General features: G+C 36.2%; 1 protein-coding gene across 1 annotated transcript; it reads right to left on the bottom strand.

Annotated features, from left to right (window-relative positions):
* Positions 1 to 12,624: 12,624 nt before the first annotated feature.
* Positions 12,625 to 14,275, bottom strand: LOC113359951. The gene is made up of 4 exons (XM_026603529.1): positions 14,137 to 14,275; positions 13,701 to 13,933; positions 13,112 to 13,617; positions 12,625 to 12,991 (listed from the first exon to the last, which is right to left on the bottom strand). Exons 1-4 carry the CDS (start codon positions 14,273 to 14,275, stop codon positions 12,625 to 12,627), a joined length of 1,245 nt encoding a protein of 414 aa, XP_026459314.1.
* Between the last annotated feature and the right edge of the window lie 2,573 nt (positions 14,276 to 16,848).

The following is a 16,848-nucleotide window of genomic DNA, read 5'->3' as shown; positions in this document are numbered from 1 at the left end:
AGCCGTGGATTCGATCATAGAATCAGAACAATTGTTTATTGCCATTTCGTGGACCAGTCGTAGATTCGATCATGGAATAGGAGTAATTGTTATTGCCATTCCATGGGACCAGTCGTGGATTCGACCATGGAATATGATCAATTGTTATTTTCATTTCATGGGACCAGTCGTGGATTCGACCATGGAATAAGATCAATTGTTATTGCCATTCCATGGGACCAGTCGTGAATTCGACCATGGAATAGGAGCAATTGTTATTGCCATTCCATGGGACCAGTCGTGGATTCGACCATGGAATAGGAGCAATTGTAATTAGGAATAATTAACTTTGTGGCTCTATACTAGCAGAGCAAGCTGTCTAGGAGCATTAATTATCCCGATATGAGCTTGTCGGTAAGTCATATCCTTTATATAGTCAGAGTAAACTCGTTGTTTGTTCCTGAAGACGTTATCGCTCTATACTAGCAGAGCAAGATGTCTAGAAGCCGTACATCTCGTGATACTATATAAAATAATCACTGAAAGTATTCAATATTCATGAGATATGATGTTGTCCAGTCGTGAGACTACATATCTACATGTACTCTGAGAGAAAGTACTCTCCGTTGAGAATTCAATGAGAGACCCATGTCTCAATACTCACGTCTGATTGCTGGATCAGAGCTTAGTATACTTATGAGTTTACGATTTTAGCCCTTGTCGAAAATCCACCATCTACAGGCATAAATATTCCAACTATGAGTATTATGTGCGACAACTCAAGTTCTATTCGTCTAACAAAAAATCCGGTTGAACATTCTAGTACTAAACATATTGATATTAGATATCATTTTATTCGAGAATTATATGAGAACGGGGTTATCAAACTGGAGTATATTCCTTCTGAACGACAACTAACTGATATTCTTACAAAACCACTAGAGAGAGCAACATTCAAAAATCTCAGAAATTCTATTGGTGTTGTCAAGGTACAGTAGTACCATGAGAATTTCGGTTTAAACTTTTGTTATTGGCACGCAATTGTTAAAACCGATTCAACCTTTGTCTAGTAAAGGTTGTTCTTGTTGTTGTTATTTTGTTCTTGCGAGAGGGTGACAACAAATATGGGGAGAGTTCTTATTGAACTGGTGCTTAAATGATATATCTTTGTGGGGAGAAGTGGCTGCGGAAATCGAGGCAACAATTTATTTTGTTAGTTAATCATTTTTCTTGTTTAAGAAAAGATTGATGTTATTGCACATATATATATATATATATATATATATATATATATATATATATATATATATATATATATATATATATTTTGCTTAACAAAATTCGGTACAATTGATATGTTCCATTATTATGTATGGATTGATTATTTTGATTCAATTGGCTCCGGCTAATAAAAAAATCTATCCAAAGCACGTGAATCCTAAGATATAGCCCACTATATTAAGTCGCTTCATCCTCTCCGAAGACTTTAAGCACTCAACCCTTTCGATCTTCTTTCAAACAGTAGAGGACTAATCTATTTGGTAACCACTCTCCTATTTCAGGAAATCAATCAGAGATAATTGTGTTGAGCATGGCAAAGGCTCTTTTTATTTAAAATCAATTATATTTGAGCTAAGTACAAGGTTGATTATATTTGTCTGCATAACTAAGTCCAGTAACAATTCATGTGCCCGCGGATCCATATGCGTTAATTTCCGAAACCGTCCCGAACCTATGAGTCAAAACCTCTTCAGAAGATTCTAGAAAGAATCTCTCTTCCCTCAGTTTTTTCTTAACCTAAAAACTGTGATATATATGATACAAAACAGAATGGGTTTTTGAGCTTGGACGGTCGGATAACATTTTCAGAGACAAACGTTACATCCGACCATTGTTGTAGTAATTCGATTTGCGGTAAATACGGATTCGATGCTCGGTCTTGAATAGATTTATAAACAAAAATATATACAAAATTGTCACAGGATCAAGAGATACCGGGACTCAGGATTTCACCAATTCTTATACTCATGCGATTCAATTATTAATTCTAGACAATTAAAGCTTATATTGATAACAAATATCGACTCTTACTTTGTCAAAAATAGATTTTGTAAGTATTATATGTAAATCATAAGCATGATGCATCAAGAATCTCATGGATTAAGCATACATCATCAGACAAAATCACAAATAATCAATAAAATTCATAATTCCATTCATAATAGTGCAAATAGTCATAAAAGAATTAAATAAAATTACTCATGCATAAAGAATGGTTTCCTCCATCATCCCAGTATTGGGGTTTAGCTACTCATAATAATCATGTTCTCAAAATACATACTTGATGCTCAAAATATGATTAAAAGAGTGAAAAACCCACAAAATTCGTCCAGAAAGAAACGATACCAGTGAGCTGCAGTAAAACAACGACACCCAGATGCTGCTGTTGACGCTGCAGAAAATAAGACTGCTCTGAGCAGTCCGTTCTTCGTGTTCTTCAAGGTTTGTTAATGGCAGCAGCAACAGCAGGTACAATTCCTGCAACTCCTCCTGCGCCTCTCTTCTGGCCTCCCAATCGACCCCTAACTCTTCATACCCCTTCTCTGACATAAAACCAACTATTTATAGGCTTTAAATCCCCTTGAAACTCGATCAAACCCCTTGGAAATCTCCATTATTCTTTACGGGTTGTTTGAAGAATAATCTTCTTCTTGTGCGTTACAGGCTGTTTCTAGCTATTCTCTCGTCTCAAATATCTTCTAGGACTTTTACCCAACTGTTTTGATGTATATCCCACGCAAGATATCCCATAAATCTCTCAAACTAATCTCAAACCCTAAACAGAAACCGTGTGCACTGTCTTGACTTTGTGTGGATTTTCTGACTTATCCAGCCCAATTAGATGGGTCTAATCGCTTCTAACAGGTCCCTTATGTCTTGTAGAGTCCGTGGGTACCGAATTTGCCCATTTAATCGCCTCCTAGGTCGCTCAAATCATTGATCCAAAACTGTTGACGCTGCTGCCTTTTTTCCCGCCAAAATCCAGTTTTGAAACTTTGAAGATGACCTCCCCCTATCCAGTTCCGGTGTCCCTTTAGTACATGCCCTGAAATGGGGTGCCCCTTAGTAATTAGGTTACCCCTTATCCAAAGTGAGAGTCCGTATAGTAATTTTCTCCCACGAGCGCAAAAACCACTTTTTAGCCAATTTCGCCGCAAAAGCTTATTTCTCCAAAAACACCTACAAAGACATAAAATAACCAAATAAGTACAAAATAGAGTACTAACAATATAAACAATTGGGACAAATTAGACACATAAATGCGTCTATCAAATACCCCCAAACTTATTATTTGCTAGTCCTCGAGCAAATCTAATCTAAAATAAAATGACTACACTTAGCACGTGCAGTAAGCCGTTAAACCACTAGGTGGCCCTAGTGGCGGAGTGTTGTCTCCGGGGGGTTTACCAGAGGTGTACCCACAAAACCTTAATACTCCAGAGCTTAGCTATCTACGCAGAACCTTGGAAGGCACTAAAGAATCTCCTTGGTTGGCATACTTATTGACTACAGGAAGAAGTACCCTGATGCGAAATTCCAATTGATGTACACGAGTTTGCACTCAAGCATACTAAAATTCATATAAAGTGACAGAGCTCTACTCAGATAGTTGCACTATGGACATCATATTCGGAGTCTAAACTAATCACATGGATAGATCAAGAAGATGGATATAGAAAACATAGATGGTTTTGATGTTTACTAAGTGAACGACGTTTCCCATATCTGTCTGAAGGCCTCCGCAAAATGAACCTATCCTAATGGATTGAGATACTAGTCTGACTAATATCAACACTGGCATATACAAGGGTACCAGTGGTCGATAACCTAACTCTAGGTCAACACAACTGGCATATACAAGGGTACCAGTGGTCGACTTTATTGAATTTATTCCTTTTGGTCAAATGGTCTGGTCTCAATTTTTTTTTTTTTTTTTTTACTTTTTGGTAACTACCATTTTTTTTCATCTCTTTTTTTTTCATCTTTTTTTTTTTTTCATCTCTTTTTCTTTTTCAACTTTTTTTTTTTTTTCATGGTATCTCAATCACTCTAATTCACCCTAGCATTGGTAACAACTTGAATCGTGGGCCCCACCTATCACTTAGAGAAACATAGTTTAAAAAAAAATAAATAAAAATAGAAGTGAAAAGGACTCAACGAGATATGGTGAAACTATCATGTTATTTCTAACACCTGAGCTCTGTGCTTTTATGAATAGACTCTTTAGATGTTTCCATCTAATCAGATTGGTTCCTCAAACTCCTACAATCAAAATGCTTCCATCCACTTAGATTAGTTAGTGCAATCCTCAATAGGCATAAATTTCTAAGCTCTGGAGTTTATTTATTCATACTAAAAAGTTTCTCCCATACCCCCAAACTTAAACCTAACATTGTCCTCAATGTTCTAAAGATGAAATTAAAAGCATGAACAAGGAGAAACTGTTACCATTTGAAATGAAAGAGTTACGGAAGGATATTACCTGGTTGCATGAGATTGGGTTACCTCCCAAGAAGTGCTAAGTTTAAAGTCTTCAGCCAGACTAAGAAAAGTATTAGTCAACTCGAACCGTATAACAGTAGCCGGAATAACTGTGGGTCTTTAACACCAAAAAGAGCTGACAAAAGGAAACTGCAGTGAACCAAGAAAATGTACAAGACTAGCATGCCCTTACCTAGTTTCCTGATTAAGATATCTATATCTAATTGTGGTTCAGGTTCAGGTTCTATAAAAGGGTCTAAATATATTTCTTTAGGCTGCAACTCCTCAAAATTGAGATCCGAATTATTAGGTCCTAGAGTCTGTAAGTACTTAAATAAGAACTTAGAAGCACAAAATTAACCTAAATAATTGAGGATCCTCTAAGTCAATCAGGTTTGACTTACATAATTGACCACAGTGAGAGTAGTGGTCATTCTTAAGAAAATGTGTCGATTCTAATATCCTAAAGTAATTAGGTTTAGTCTCAGAACTTAATAATTGACACATTTGAAATTTATACGTTCCCACAATTGTTTGAAAAATATTTGGTGGGAAAACAAAGTCGATCTTAGTATCATAGCCTGGTCTAACCTCATCAACCAGATGGGTTTCTAACAACTGAACTTCCTTATGGACATCACTAGGTTCAGGAAAACGAGTATGAAAGTAATCTTGTAAAATGGTTGAGGCATTGATGTCAAGTCCTAAGTGTGGGGACTTTCTGAGAGTTAAAGGTAAGGCACTAGGGAAGTGATAATCACCCCCAAACTTAGAGTTTTCAGTTTCTCTAGATAGACCTCTAATTTTTCTTGAATTTCCGTATCTTCAGAGTCCTTAAAATATTCAAGAGATTCTTCTAAGTTATTATCAGGTAGTGCATCTTTACTCATCTCTACGGGTCTATCTTCTTCTTCCAAGACTATTGTTTCTAAGTCGCTAGACTCTAAAACAGTATTTTCGAAATGAACCCGTTCCTCTAAACCACTATCGGCTTCGTAATCAAAAGGAAAACTACATCGTCTAAAACGGTGGTATCCCTAATCAAATCCTCGTCCTTTTGAATAGGTGAATAATCATAAAAATTATTTGGATTTGAAGTAGAAATAATATAATCACTATAAAGCTCAATTGGATTACTAGATTCCTGATTACTATGCCTACATGTTTCAGATTCTTCATCACTACTATCCTCATCATCATAATAGTACGAAGATGATTGAACCTTATCTAAATAAGTAGTGTTACCAATTATAACCTCGTTATCTTGATTATGTGAAAAAGTATCTTCATTCTCAAGGGTATTATTGGATACACTATATTGGCAATTCAAGTTATTTCGAGCAATACTTTCATTCGTCTCTAACTCAAGTCTACGTGTCGACTCAGCTATCCTCTCAAGGGTCTCTTCCAAAGAAAGTTCCCTTAGTGTAGGATCTAAGTTTTGAGTTAATCTATTGAGGATATCTTCTACAGATTCAGTTGTTGTTGCAGTTCTTTCGTCCATAACTACATTATTCACCTCATCTAATTTATACGTCGATTCAGCTAACTGACGTGATGACTTAGCTAAATTCCTGAGAGTCTCTTCTAGAGAAGGAATAGGAACTGAAGGATCATAATAAGGACTACTTTTCAAAAGTTTGATTGTATCCTCTAAAGACGAAGAACTAGTATTATAATCTTCTTTCTCGTATGACTGATGCGCGTGCGGATAGTAATTGGGCTCACCATGGTATGAACCATAACCTTGAAAAGGTTGGCGTCCCCAGTCACTATTCTCACTATGGTCATAATACTGATGATGTCCATATTCAAATTCAGGTCGATATTCATTGTATTGGCTTCTATCATACCAGTTCGACATTCTTAATTGCAGGGGAATTCTACGCAATCACAAACAAGTCCGACTCGACCAAATCAAACCTATAGAATCTAGCAAACAAAAAGCATGATGGCTCCACTTAGATTGTTTTCTAGACCAGCTTCTATTCCTTCGAAAAGGAATTCGTTACAATTTGAGCACACCCCTCTGGAATCAATCCGAGCTAATGTAAGTTGAATCGAGGCGAGGGAAGCTCAGTGGAGCTTTGATACCCAAGGCCTCATCGCTATCACAAGGCGGCGCAGTCACGCATTCAACTCACAGAAACCATCATGAACTTTGAAATGTGCTTAAAGAGCAACCAATATTTTTCGAACGAGTTTCCTATTAAGCTCGTTACCCTATTGGTCTCGTTCTATTCAAAATTTTAGGCTTAGGTTCGCGTTTGGTTTCGTTTTCCTAAGGCGGGCAAGAAGGAAACGGTGATGAAATCCGAGTCCTTATCTTGTTTAGGCCAGGCCTTGCCCTTTACTAGGAAAATAAAGACAGTCTGGTTCGTCCTCAAACAATTATCACCTTAAGGCAGACAGTAACCCGCTTGCAGGAGATTCGCGGGTGTTTCGATTGGACTTACCTCCCGTACCAGACGGGCGATGAAACGTTGTCGTCGACTCGGGCCACGACTCCTATGACGTGTGCGAACCCGAGGGGCCGAGACGATATAGTAATCGTCGTCCTTCCCTGCAAACAGTTTGTATTTAATTATTTTTTTTAATTTATAACCCTTCCGTAGGGTTTTAAAAATAATGTCCAAAGTCCAGAATAAAGTCCAAAATTACAAAAATTATGAAAAATAAAGCCTATTTACAAATTCTAAAAATAAATAAATAAAAGCTATATACAAAAAAAATAATAACAATAAAAATTAAATCCTAAAAAAAAAAATTATGTCTTTTTCTTCTTCTCTTTTAGCTTTTAACTTTTAGCTTTAAGCTTTTTGTTCCCAAGTCCTTAGTATTCCACTTCGAACCTGTAAATCAAAGACACAAAAAGAAACGTAAAAAGGACAAATAATAGTAAAAAAAATAAAATAAAATAATAAACCTAAAAACAAATCTATATACAAGTCCGCGTCGGCGGCGCCATTTTGTTGTAGTAATTCGATTTGCGGTAAATACGGATTCGATGCTCGGTCTTGAATAGATTTATAAACAAAAATATATACAAAATTGTCACAGGATCAAGAGATACCGGGACTCAGGATTTCACCAATTCTTATACTCATGCGATTCAATTATTAATTCTAGACAATTAAAGCCTTTATTGATAACAAATATCGACTCTTACTTTGTCAAAAATAGATTTTGTAAGTATTATATGTAAATCATAAGCATGATGCATCAATAATCTCATGGATTAAGCATACATCATCAGACAAAATCACAAATAATCAATAAAATTCATAATTCCATTCATAATAGTGCAAATAGTCATAAAAGAATTAAATAAAATTACTCATGCATAAAGAATGGTTTCCTCCATCATCCCAGTATTGGGGTTTAGCTACTCATAATAATCATGTTCTCAAAATACATACTTGATGCTCAAAATATGATTAAAAGAGTGAAAAATATAAAACAGTGGTTCTGTGACCCACAAAATTCGTCCAGAAAGAAACGATACCAGTGAGCTGCAGTAAAACAACGACACCCAGATGCTGCTGTTGACGCTGCAGAAAATAAGACTGCTCTGAGCAGTCCGTTCTTCGTGTTCTTCAAGGTTTGTTAATGGCAGCAGCAGCAGCAGGTACAATTCCTGCAACTCCTCCTGCGCCTCTCTTCTGGCCTCCCAATCGACCCCTAACTCTTCATACCCCTTCTCTGACATAAAACCAACTATTTATAGGCTTTAAATCCCCTTGAAACTCGATCAAACCCCTTGGAAATCTCCATTATTCTTTACGGGTTGTTTGAAGAATAATCTTCTTCTTGTGCGTTACAGGCTGTTTCTAGCTATTCTCTCGTCTCAAATATCTTCTAGGACTTTTACCCAACTGTTTTGATGTATATCCCACGCAAGATATCCCATAAATCTCTCAAACTAATCTCAAATCCTAAACAGAAACCGTGTGCACTGTCTTGACTTTGTGTGGATTTTCTGACTTATCCAGACCAATTAGATGGGTCTAATCGCTTCTAACAGGTCCCTTATGTCTTGTAGAGTCCGTGGGTACCAAATTTGCCCATTTAATCGCCTCCTAGGTCGCTCAAATCATTGATCCAAAACTGTTGACGCTGCTGCCTTTTTTCCCGCCAAAATCCAGTTTTGAAACTTTGAAGATGACCTCCCCCTATCCAGTTCCGGTGTCCCTTTAGTACATGCCCTGAAATGGGGTGCCCCTTAGTAATTAGGTTACCCCTTATCCAAAGTGAGAGTCCGTATAGTAATTTTCTCCCACGAGCGCAAAAACCACTTTTTAGCCAATTTCGCCGCAAAAGCTTATTTCTCCAAAAACACCTACAAAGACATAAAATAACCAAATAAGTACAAAATAGAGTACTAACAATATAAACAATTGGGACAAATTAGACACATAAATGCGTCTATCAACCATCCCAATCTCATCCCAGCAAAAGACATTCGACGGTCGTCGTTTTGGTAACCCTCCCATTATGAATCAAAATTTATTAATCTTTAATTATTGCATCACCTCTTAACTCAAGATATTCAAAGAAACATTAAATGAAATCATAATATATCATACATGCATTAATTGGATTTAGTGGTGGTATGATGAATCTAATGGAAAATGATATTTATTTGTTTATTTTTATTCATAACTCATAAATGAGATATGCATACACACTATTAATTAAATGATTTTGTGTTCGTTTTTGATTTAATTTTTAAGTCCGGAAAAAGAAAAAAAAATTACACTAGGGCTTACGGCACAGGCGTAATACGTTACCGATTTTTAAAAAAATCCGTAAGCATCCCACTAATTGCGCAGTCATGTTAATATAACGTTCACCAACAAGACAGCCCGTTGGTTTCGAGTTTACACCAAACTTAGCCATGATAACTTATAGTAATGTATAATGCGAGTGCAACAATGGTATTCCCCAATGGATTTAAACCGTTAACTCACCAAAACAACTATCTATATGGGAAAAAAATGCTAGGTACCGTAAAAGGTTACGTGAATTTAAACAAACACATCTGAACAAAATATTGAAAAATCTTGGTACAAATTTATTGAGCATAAAGCCATAAATCCGGTAATAGATAAATGGTTAAAAAGGTTGAATTAGATTCAAATTTGAACATAAAGAATGTTATATAGATAATCATGCTTCAAAGTTCTAGCAGTTCACATCTGCAGTGTGGTTGCCGTATCACTAAAGATGAGTTACTACACGGGAATCATACTTCGCCAAAGATAGACATGGATGTGTTGTCACCAACTTTTTGAAGGCAAGTCATTTTTTTTTGACACGGTAAGCTGGGTTAAGGACACCCAAACCAAAACAAAAAAGAAAACAGGAAAAGAAAGCAAAACAGAAACTACAAAGCTAAAAGCAAACTAACTACCGATAGACTTTTTCCTCCTCTCATACACCACTTGATTCTTATCTGCATCCAGGATTTCCTTAAAGTATGTAAAGAAATCTTCATTCCTCACTTCCTCCCACATGCTCTCATCTCTTTTATCAGCCAAAGAGTCTGCTGCTATGTTAGTCTCTCGATAACAATGAGAAATTCTCCACTGCACAAATCTTTTCTTTAGTTTCTTGATACGCCTCCATATCTGAAGCACATTCCAAGGGGAAGTCATATCTGGATTAGAAAGCATAGTGAAGACTGCCATAGAGTCTACTGCCACATGGATTTTAAGTAATTCCTTGCGAATAGCCATCTTTAGACCTAACTCTACTCCATGCATCTCATGAGTTAGGACAGAAATAGGTTTACTAGTGCCATGAGTAGCATCAACTACTTCTCCATCCTCATCCCTTAACAGAGCACCAAAATTACCCTCTTCATCCTTTAGAGAACCATCAGAATTCAACATAATCTCCTCAGGGTTAGGATATAACCAAGTACACTGAATTACTTCAGGATTAGTAAAAATGCATTCAACGTTCCATCTATTTAAGAACCATCTAGCATGAGGATTATTTTCAGCTTTATGAACTCTAGCAGCCATTTTAAATCTGATATCTTGCACAGCAGACATACTCATCTGATCAGCAGAATTGAATTGAGCTTAAAAGATCCTGCCATTTCTCCCTCTCCAGATGTGATAGACAAACACAGTAAAGGCAAGTTTTTTAATAATGCTTAAGCAAGAATACCCTTTGAAGTCACTACTGCACCACTTGACTTCATCATCCCAAGTATGCATAGGCTCCCTGATATACCCAAGTTTCAGCATAAGACCCTTCCATATAGGCTATGAGAATCTACAAGTATGGAAAATGTGGTCCTCAATCTCCACTGCTTCATTACAGAGAATACAATAAGCATCTTGAATTACACCCTAAGATAATAATTTATTCCTTGTTTTAAGTCTTTTCTGCACAGCCAACCAAGCTATAAAGGAGTGTCTAGGGATCTGACCAGTAAACCAAACCAGAGGGCACCAATCCAATTTAGGTTGTTCACCCTTGAGAGCAATATAAGTATCTTTCACTAAAAAACTCCTGCTGAGTTAGGTTTCCAAATAATAAGATCTTTCTTAGTGGTATTGAACTCAACAACTTTTATCTGGTCCACAATCTCCTTAGAAGAATCTTCTATAAAATCAGGAAACATCCATTGTCCATCACAGATGTAATCAGACACAGTAGAATTCTCAGAAGAAACAATACTTTGAAAGAACTCAACATCAACCCAATCCACTAGTCTTCCTTTAGGATTCCAGTTTGCATTTATAAAGTTAGTTGAAGGTCCATCTCCCAGCACTGTTCTTAAGAATTGTTTTGCTAATTCTCTATGTTCTAGAATCCTTCTCCAACACCAAGAAGAGTCTTGAGGGGATGGTAATTTCCAGAAATCATTGTCTTTTATAAGATTAGCCTTAACCCACTCAGTCCATATAGTCTTCTTATCAGAGACCAGATCCCATATATGTCTCATATTAGCAATATAATTAGTAACTTCTATATCTTTAACACCAAGACCCCCATTATCATAAGATTGACAAAGATTTTCCCATTTTATTGGGTTAAACTTCTTCCCTATATCAGTTCCACTCCACAAAAATCTCTTGAATTTAGTATTTATTTCTTTAATAGCTCTTTTGGGAAGAACAAAGCAAGATAACCAGAAGTAAACCATTTCACATAAGAAAGATTTAATAAGCAACAGTCTACCAGGAAAAGAAAGAGACTTAGTTTTCCAAAACTGAATTCTAAGAGAGATATTTTCCAGTAAAGGAAGAAAATCTTTATAAGAGAGTCTTGTTATTAAAAGAGGAACACCCAAGTATTTAATAGGTAACTCACCAGGAGAACAATCCAGCACTTGTAATATTTGGTTCAGAACTGAGTCTTCAACTACAAAGTGGAACAGAACAGTTTTTTGATTGTTAATTTGAAGGCCAGAAAATTTACTGAAGCAATCCAGAGCACATTTGAGACTAGTAGATGCCTTTGCATTTCCTTTGAAAAAGACTAGAACATCATCAACAAAACTGAGGTGAGTAAGACTAGTTAATTTGCATCTTGGATGAAACCCATATTGCTTGAGATGAACTTGTTGCAATAAAGATAAACTAAGGATCTCCATGACCATAACAAACAAATAAGGGGATAGAGGGCAGCCTTGCCTTAAACCTATTTTAGCTCCAAAATAGCCATAAGGTGCATCATTGACTAGAACAGAGAACTTGGCAGTAGTAATACATTGTTTCACCCACTCAATAAATTTGGGAGGAAAGCCCATTCTTTTCATGACTAGAAAGATAGCATCCCAAGAGACTGTATCATAGGCCTTCCTTAAATCAATTTTAAGAGCACATCTAACAGTACCTTGAACTCTATGATAATTTCTAACTATCTCATGTGCTACCATTGTATTATCTTGAATAGCTCTACCAGAAATAAAAGCAGATTGATTTAAGCTAATAAGACCTTGAAGTACCTTTTTCATTATAAGAGCAAGGATCTTTGTAATACACTTGTAGATGACATTGCAACATGATATATGCCTAAAATCAGCAACAAGAGAAGGGTTTTCCTTTTTAGCCACCGAAGTAATAAAAATACTATTCACTTCCTTTAATAACTTTGAGCTATGAAAAAAAATTGAATTGCAGCAACAAAAGCATCTCCAACCACCTCCCAGCTAGCTTTGAAGAAATGACTTGAGAACCCATCAGGTCCAGATGCCTTGTTAGAACCAATACAAGCCAGGGCAAAAACCACTTCTTCTCTAGTAACTTCTTTGACTAGATCAGGCACATCAATCTGTTGTATACAACTGTTAAACTCAATGCCTGAAAACCAATCTTCATTGAAATTACAGTCCTCTTGAGGGTTAAACAACTCAGTATAATAGGTAATACATTCTGCTGCAATATCATTGTCTTCTTCCAATTTCACATCATCAGCATTATAGAGAGACAATATATTATTTTTACTTCTTCTAACTTTCAAGGAATTATGAAAAAAAGGAAGTATTCTGGTCACCTACATCAACCATTTAATTCTAGACTTTTGTTTAGCTTCTTACTCCTCATACTTGACAAGTTTTGAGAATTCCTACACATAAGCTCTTTCTCTCCTTGCTAGTTCAGAATTAAGAGGATCATTTTGAAGCATAAATTGAGCACACTCCATATCCTCTTTATCTTTAAGAACACTATCAGAGAGTTTTTTGAATCTCACCTTCTTCCAAAGAATAATATCTTGTTTAACTCTTTTAACTTTAGAAACCAATTGGAACATAGGATTACCTCTAATAGAAGCATCCCAGGATTGATGAACAATTTGGATAAACTCTGGTTCTTCAGTAAGAAAATTATAAAATATGAAAGGAGGTGGCCCATGTCTTCTTTTTTCAAAAATAGAAATAATGCAGGGACGGTGATCAGAGATACCTGGGACCAAAAATTCAGCGGTGGAAAGAATGAAATGGTGAATCCAATCAGTATTAATAATAACTCTATCAATCTTGGATCTGATAATACTACCATCCATTTGACAATTATTCCAAGTGTAAAAACAGTCAGTAAAAGGAAGATCAAATAGCTGAGAAGACTGAATACAATTCTGGAAATCAACAAAGTGGTGAGCCATAACCTCAGCACCTCCAATCTTATTAGAAGGTTGAAGAATTGAATTAAAATCCCCACCACTAACCAATGATTGGAATTAAACTCAGCAAAAGCTTCCAAAGAAGCCCATAGATTTCTCTTATTCATATAATAATTGTCCCCATAAACAAAAGTTACAATGAAATTCATCTGAATAGAGGTAGAGACTTCCAAAAAAATAGCTTGAAAAGAAATGTGAAGAACTGAAGCATTCATAACAGAAGGATCCCATCCCACCCAAATTCTTCCTCCATTAGAAACACAATCATTATCTATAAATCTCCAAGAAGGATTAATGTTATTTCTTATTCTAACTCTATTAATATCTTGAACATGAGTCTCAAGAATCCATAACATAGAGAGGGAATTATTCCTTATTAATCTCTTTATTTCAATCTGCTTAACTGGGTCATTAAGACCTCTTATGTTCCAATTACCTAACTTAAACATTATTTAGATTTGGTAAGGGAAGTACCTCTAGTAGACTTCTTAAGGTCTACAGTCTTAGGGAGCAAATTAGAAACAATTGAAGAAGATTGCATTGCTTTCTTTTGGAAGTGTCCTCTAGCTCCTGAATGTTCAACACTTGCTTGAGAAATATCAGCTTCACCCATAAAGTTATCCTGGATATTTTCCTTATTTAAGTCAGGATCCTTTGGATGGCTAACTTCATTCAATTTGTCCAGTAAAATAAACTTGTTCTTCATAAGAAGATCTCATTTCTCTCTCAACTGAATAATAAGAGTGGCATTAAGAACTGGACTATCCAAGTTAACATGGACAGTATTGCTGCTGAGATCCATCATAACAGGTTTATCAATAATATTACTCTCAATTGCCATGTCTTCTTCAGAAGTATAAGAACCTGTCTCAGCTGGGTCCCTTACTCTTTTACCTGACTTAGAAATCCAACCCTCAACATCTACATTAGTAGTGCTCTTAGTAGGGCGCTTATTATCCTTCTTAGTTTTAGAAATCCATCATCTACATCCACAGTAGTAATATTCTTCTTTTGAACCCATTTCTGCACAATTTTTGGAGCAGGTCTTACTTGTTTAGGACAATTTGATTGGGTATGACCAAAAACAACACAATCACTACACTTGGGAGGTTTCCAAGAGTAATCCATCTTGATTTCCACTGTGTCTTTGCCCCCAAGAGTAAAATTAAAAGAATCAGGAAATTCACAGTTAATATCTACTTCAACACAGATCCTAGCATAGCTCATTCTAGTTTTATGTAAGGTTTGAGTATCCATCATAAGGGGTTTACCTAGATAGCTAGCTATCATGCTCAGGCCCTTATTATTCCACATAAACAAAGGAACATTTCTAAAATTCATCCACACAGGGAGAGATTTCAATTCAGCAATTTCCTGCTCAACCTTCCTTGACCAAGGTTTGATAATAAACAATCTATTGGAAATAAACATAGAACCCATCTCCAAAGCACGAGTTCTATCTTCAGCAGATTGAAAATCAAAGATAAACATACTTTCACCATGAATGGTCATTTGAAGATTACCTTTAGGCTTCCAAGCACGATTCACAGCATTATGAACCAATTAAAAGGTAATCGTCTACCCACAAAAGCTCCAATCACTTTATCTTCACATTGTCGAATATCCTCATCAAATACTTCATAAGGAATATCCATGGATTTCTTACCATCAAGAACAAGATATGAATAGAACTCCATATTTGCAGAGATTACTGACTCCTTCTTCTGAGCAAATAGAGAAGACCAAGCTGCCTGAGGTGTAGCAGAACCCGACTGAGGAAAATCTTCAAACCCAGGTGGTATAACTGGATCTACCACCAAATCAATTCCAGCATGCTTTAAAATACCATCACCCCCCATAGGAGAATCCTCTAGAGGCAAGGAGGAGACCACTAGAGGCTGAATAGACGGAGAAGAAACCTGCATCTCACCAGAGGAGACGCAGAGAAACAGAGAAAACCTTAACCTCAAATCGCCTCAAATCGCCTTTGACTAAGTCAGCGTACGACGACCCTTTTTCAAAATCTTTTGGAAGTATTTGTTGGGTTGATCTTGATCATCATCGGAATAAGAGGTATTTTAACGCTTGAATGTTCCAAAAATCAAGTGGAGGTGGTGCGTTTTGTGTTAGGTAACTTCACCACGCCAATGCTAGTGGACCTTGAATTTTCACCCCATGGAAAATCGATTATTATATTATTTCAGGAATGTAAATAAATGGTGCAACCCAAATTTAACAATAGGATTGAGGGGAAACTCATATTTTCGTCAAGAAACAGAATATCCAAGCTGGTGATATCGTTGTTTCCCATCAAATCCAATTTTTTCCATTTTTATAAATATCCATACTTGAGTCTCCCATGGTATACCCTTCACCAACTCGGGAAGCTGGTCAAAGGTCTTGTAGGTGGTGTTGTAGCCCTGGAAGCCTTTTAGAGGGATTACAGTAAATCTGGGAAACCCATTCCAATTTTCTGCATGAGCACGGCAAAAAGGATAAATACCACATTGTATGCTTGATAGAGTAAAGATGTCAAGGCTATGATCAAGAGGGACCCTAAACATACCTGGAACTATGTGAACAACCGAGATAAAACCAAGAACAAATGCTTAGATTGTAAACAAAAGATGCGGTTACCTAAGGAGTAGATGCAACAGCGGAAGTGAAACATAAATCAAGAGGTTTATATAGTTGAACTTCAAGATATCGAAAGCACTTTGAGTAACTCGACTAATAAATGAGCAGATGGGCATATTATGGAAGATGAATGGTTTATATCAGGGTTACATTCGAGTAATCAAGAACATGATAAGAAGAAACAACATACCAATAAGCATACGAACCCCAATTATTGACATGTAAATCAATTAAAATTTAAACGAATGATAGAAATGCATGTCAAGTGTTCCTAGTCTGTGAACACGTGTTAAAAGGGCTGAGAATCTTTGTGCTATCCTGTTTTTCATTCTAACTACAACATAGTAGTATTAGTGTAAAGACATCCACATCAACAACGTTAATCATAACGAAGATGGATACGAATGTTTGTAAATGAATTAAGTAAACAACAAACTTTTAATGCTCATCATAGGTTTGCAACCTAAGAACTTGAGAAAGTGAGTATGTATGTTTTGATAGACATTGCAAGAATGGAACAACTGTATCAACACCAAAAAAAAAAAAAGG

Source organism: Papaver somniferum, chromosome 1, assembly GCF_003573695.1.
Source record: "Papaver somniferum cultivar HN1 chromosome 1, ASM357369v1, whole genome shotgun sequence".
Classification (NCBI taxonomy): Eukaryota; Viridiplantae; Streptophyta; class Magnoliopsida; order Ranunculales; family Papaveraceae; genus Papaver; species Papaver somniferum.
Note: the sequence above shows the minus strand (reverse complement) of the source record. Positions and strands in the feature narration are given on the sequence as shown.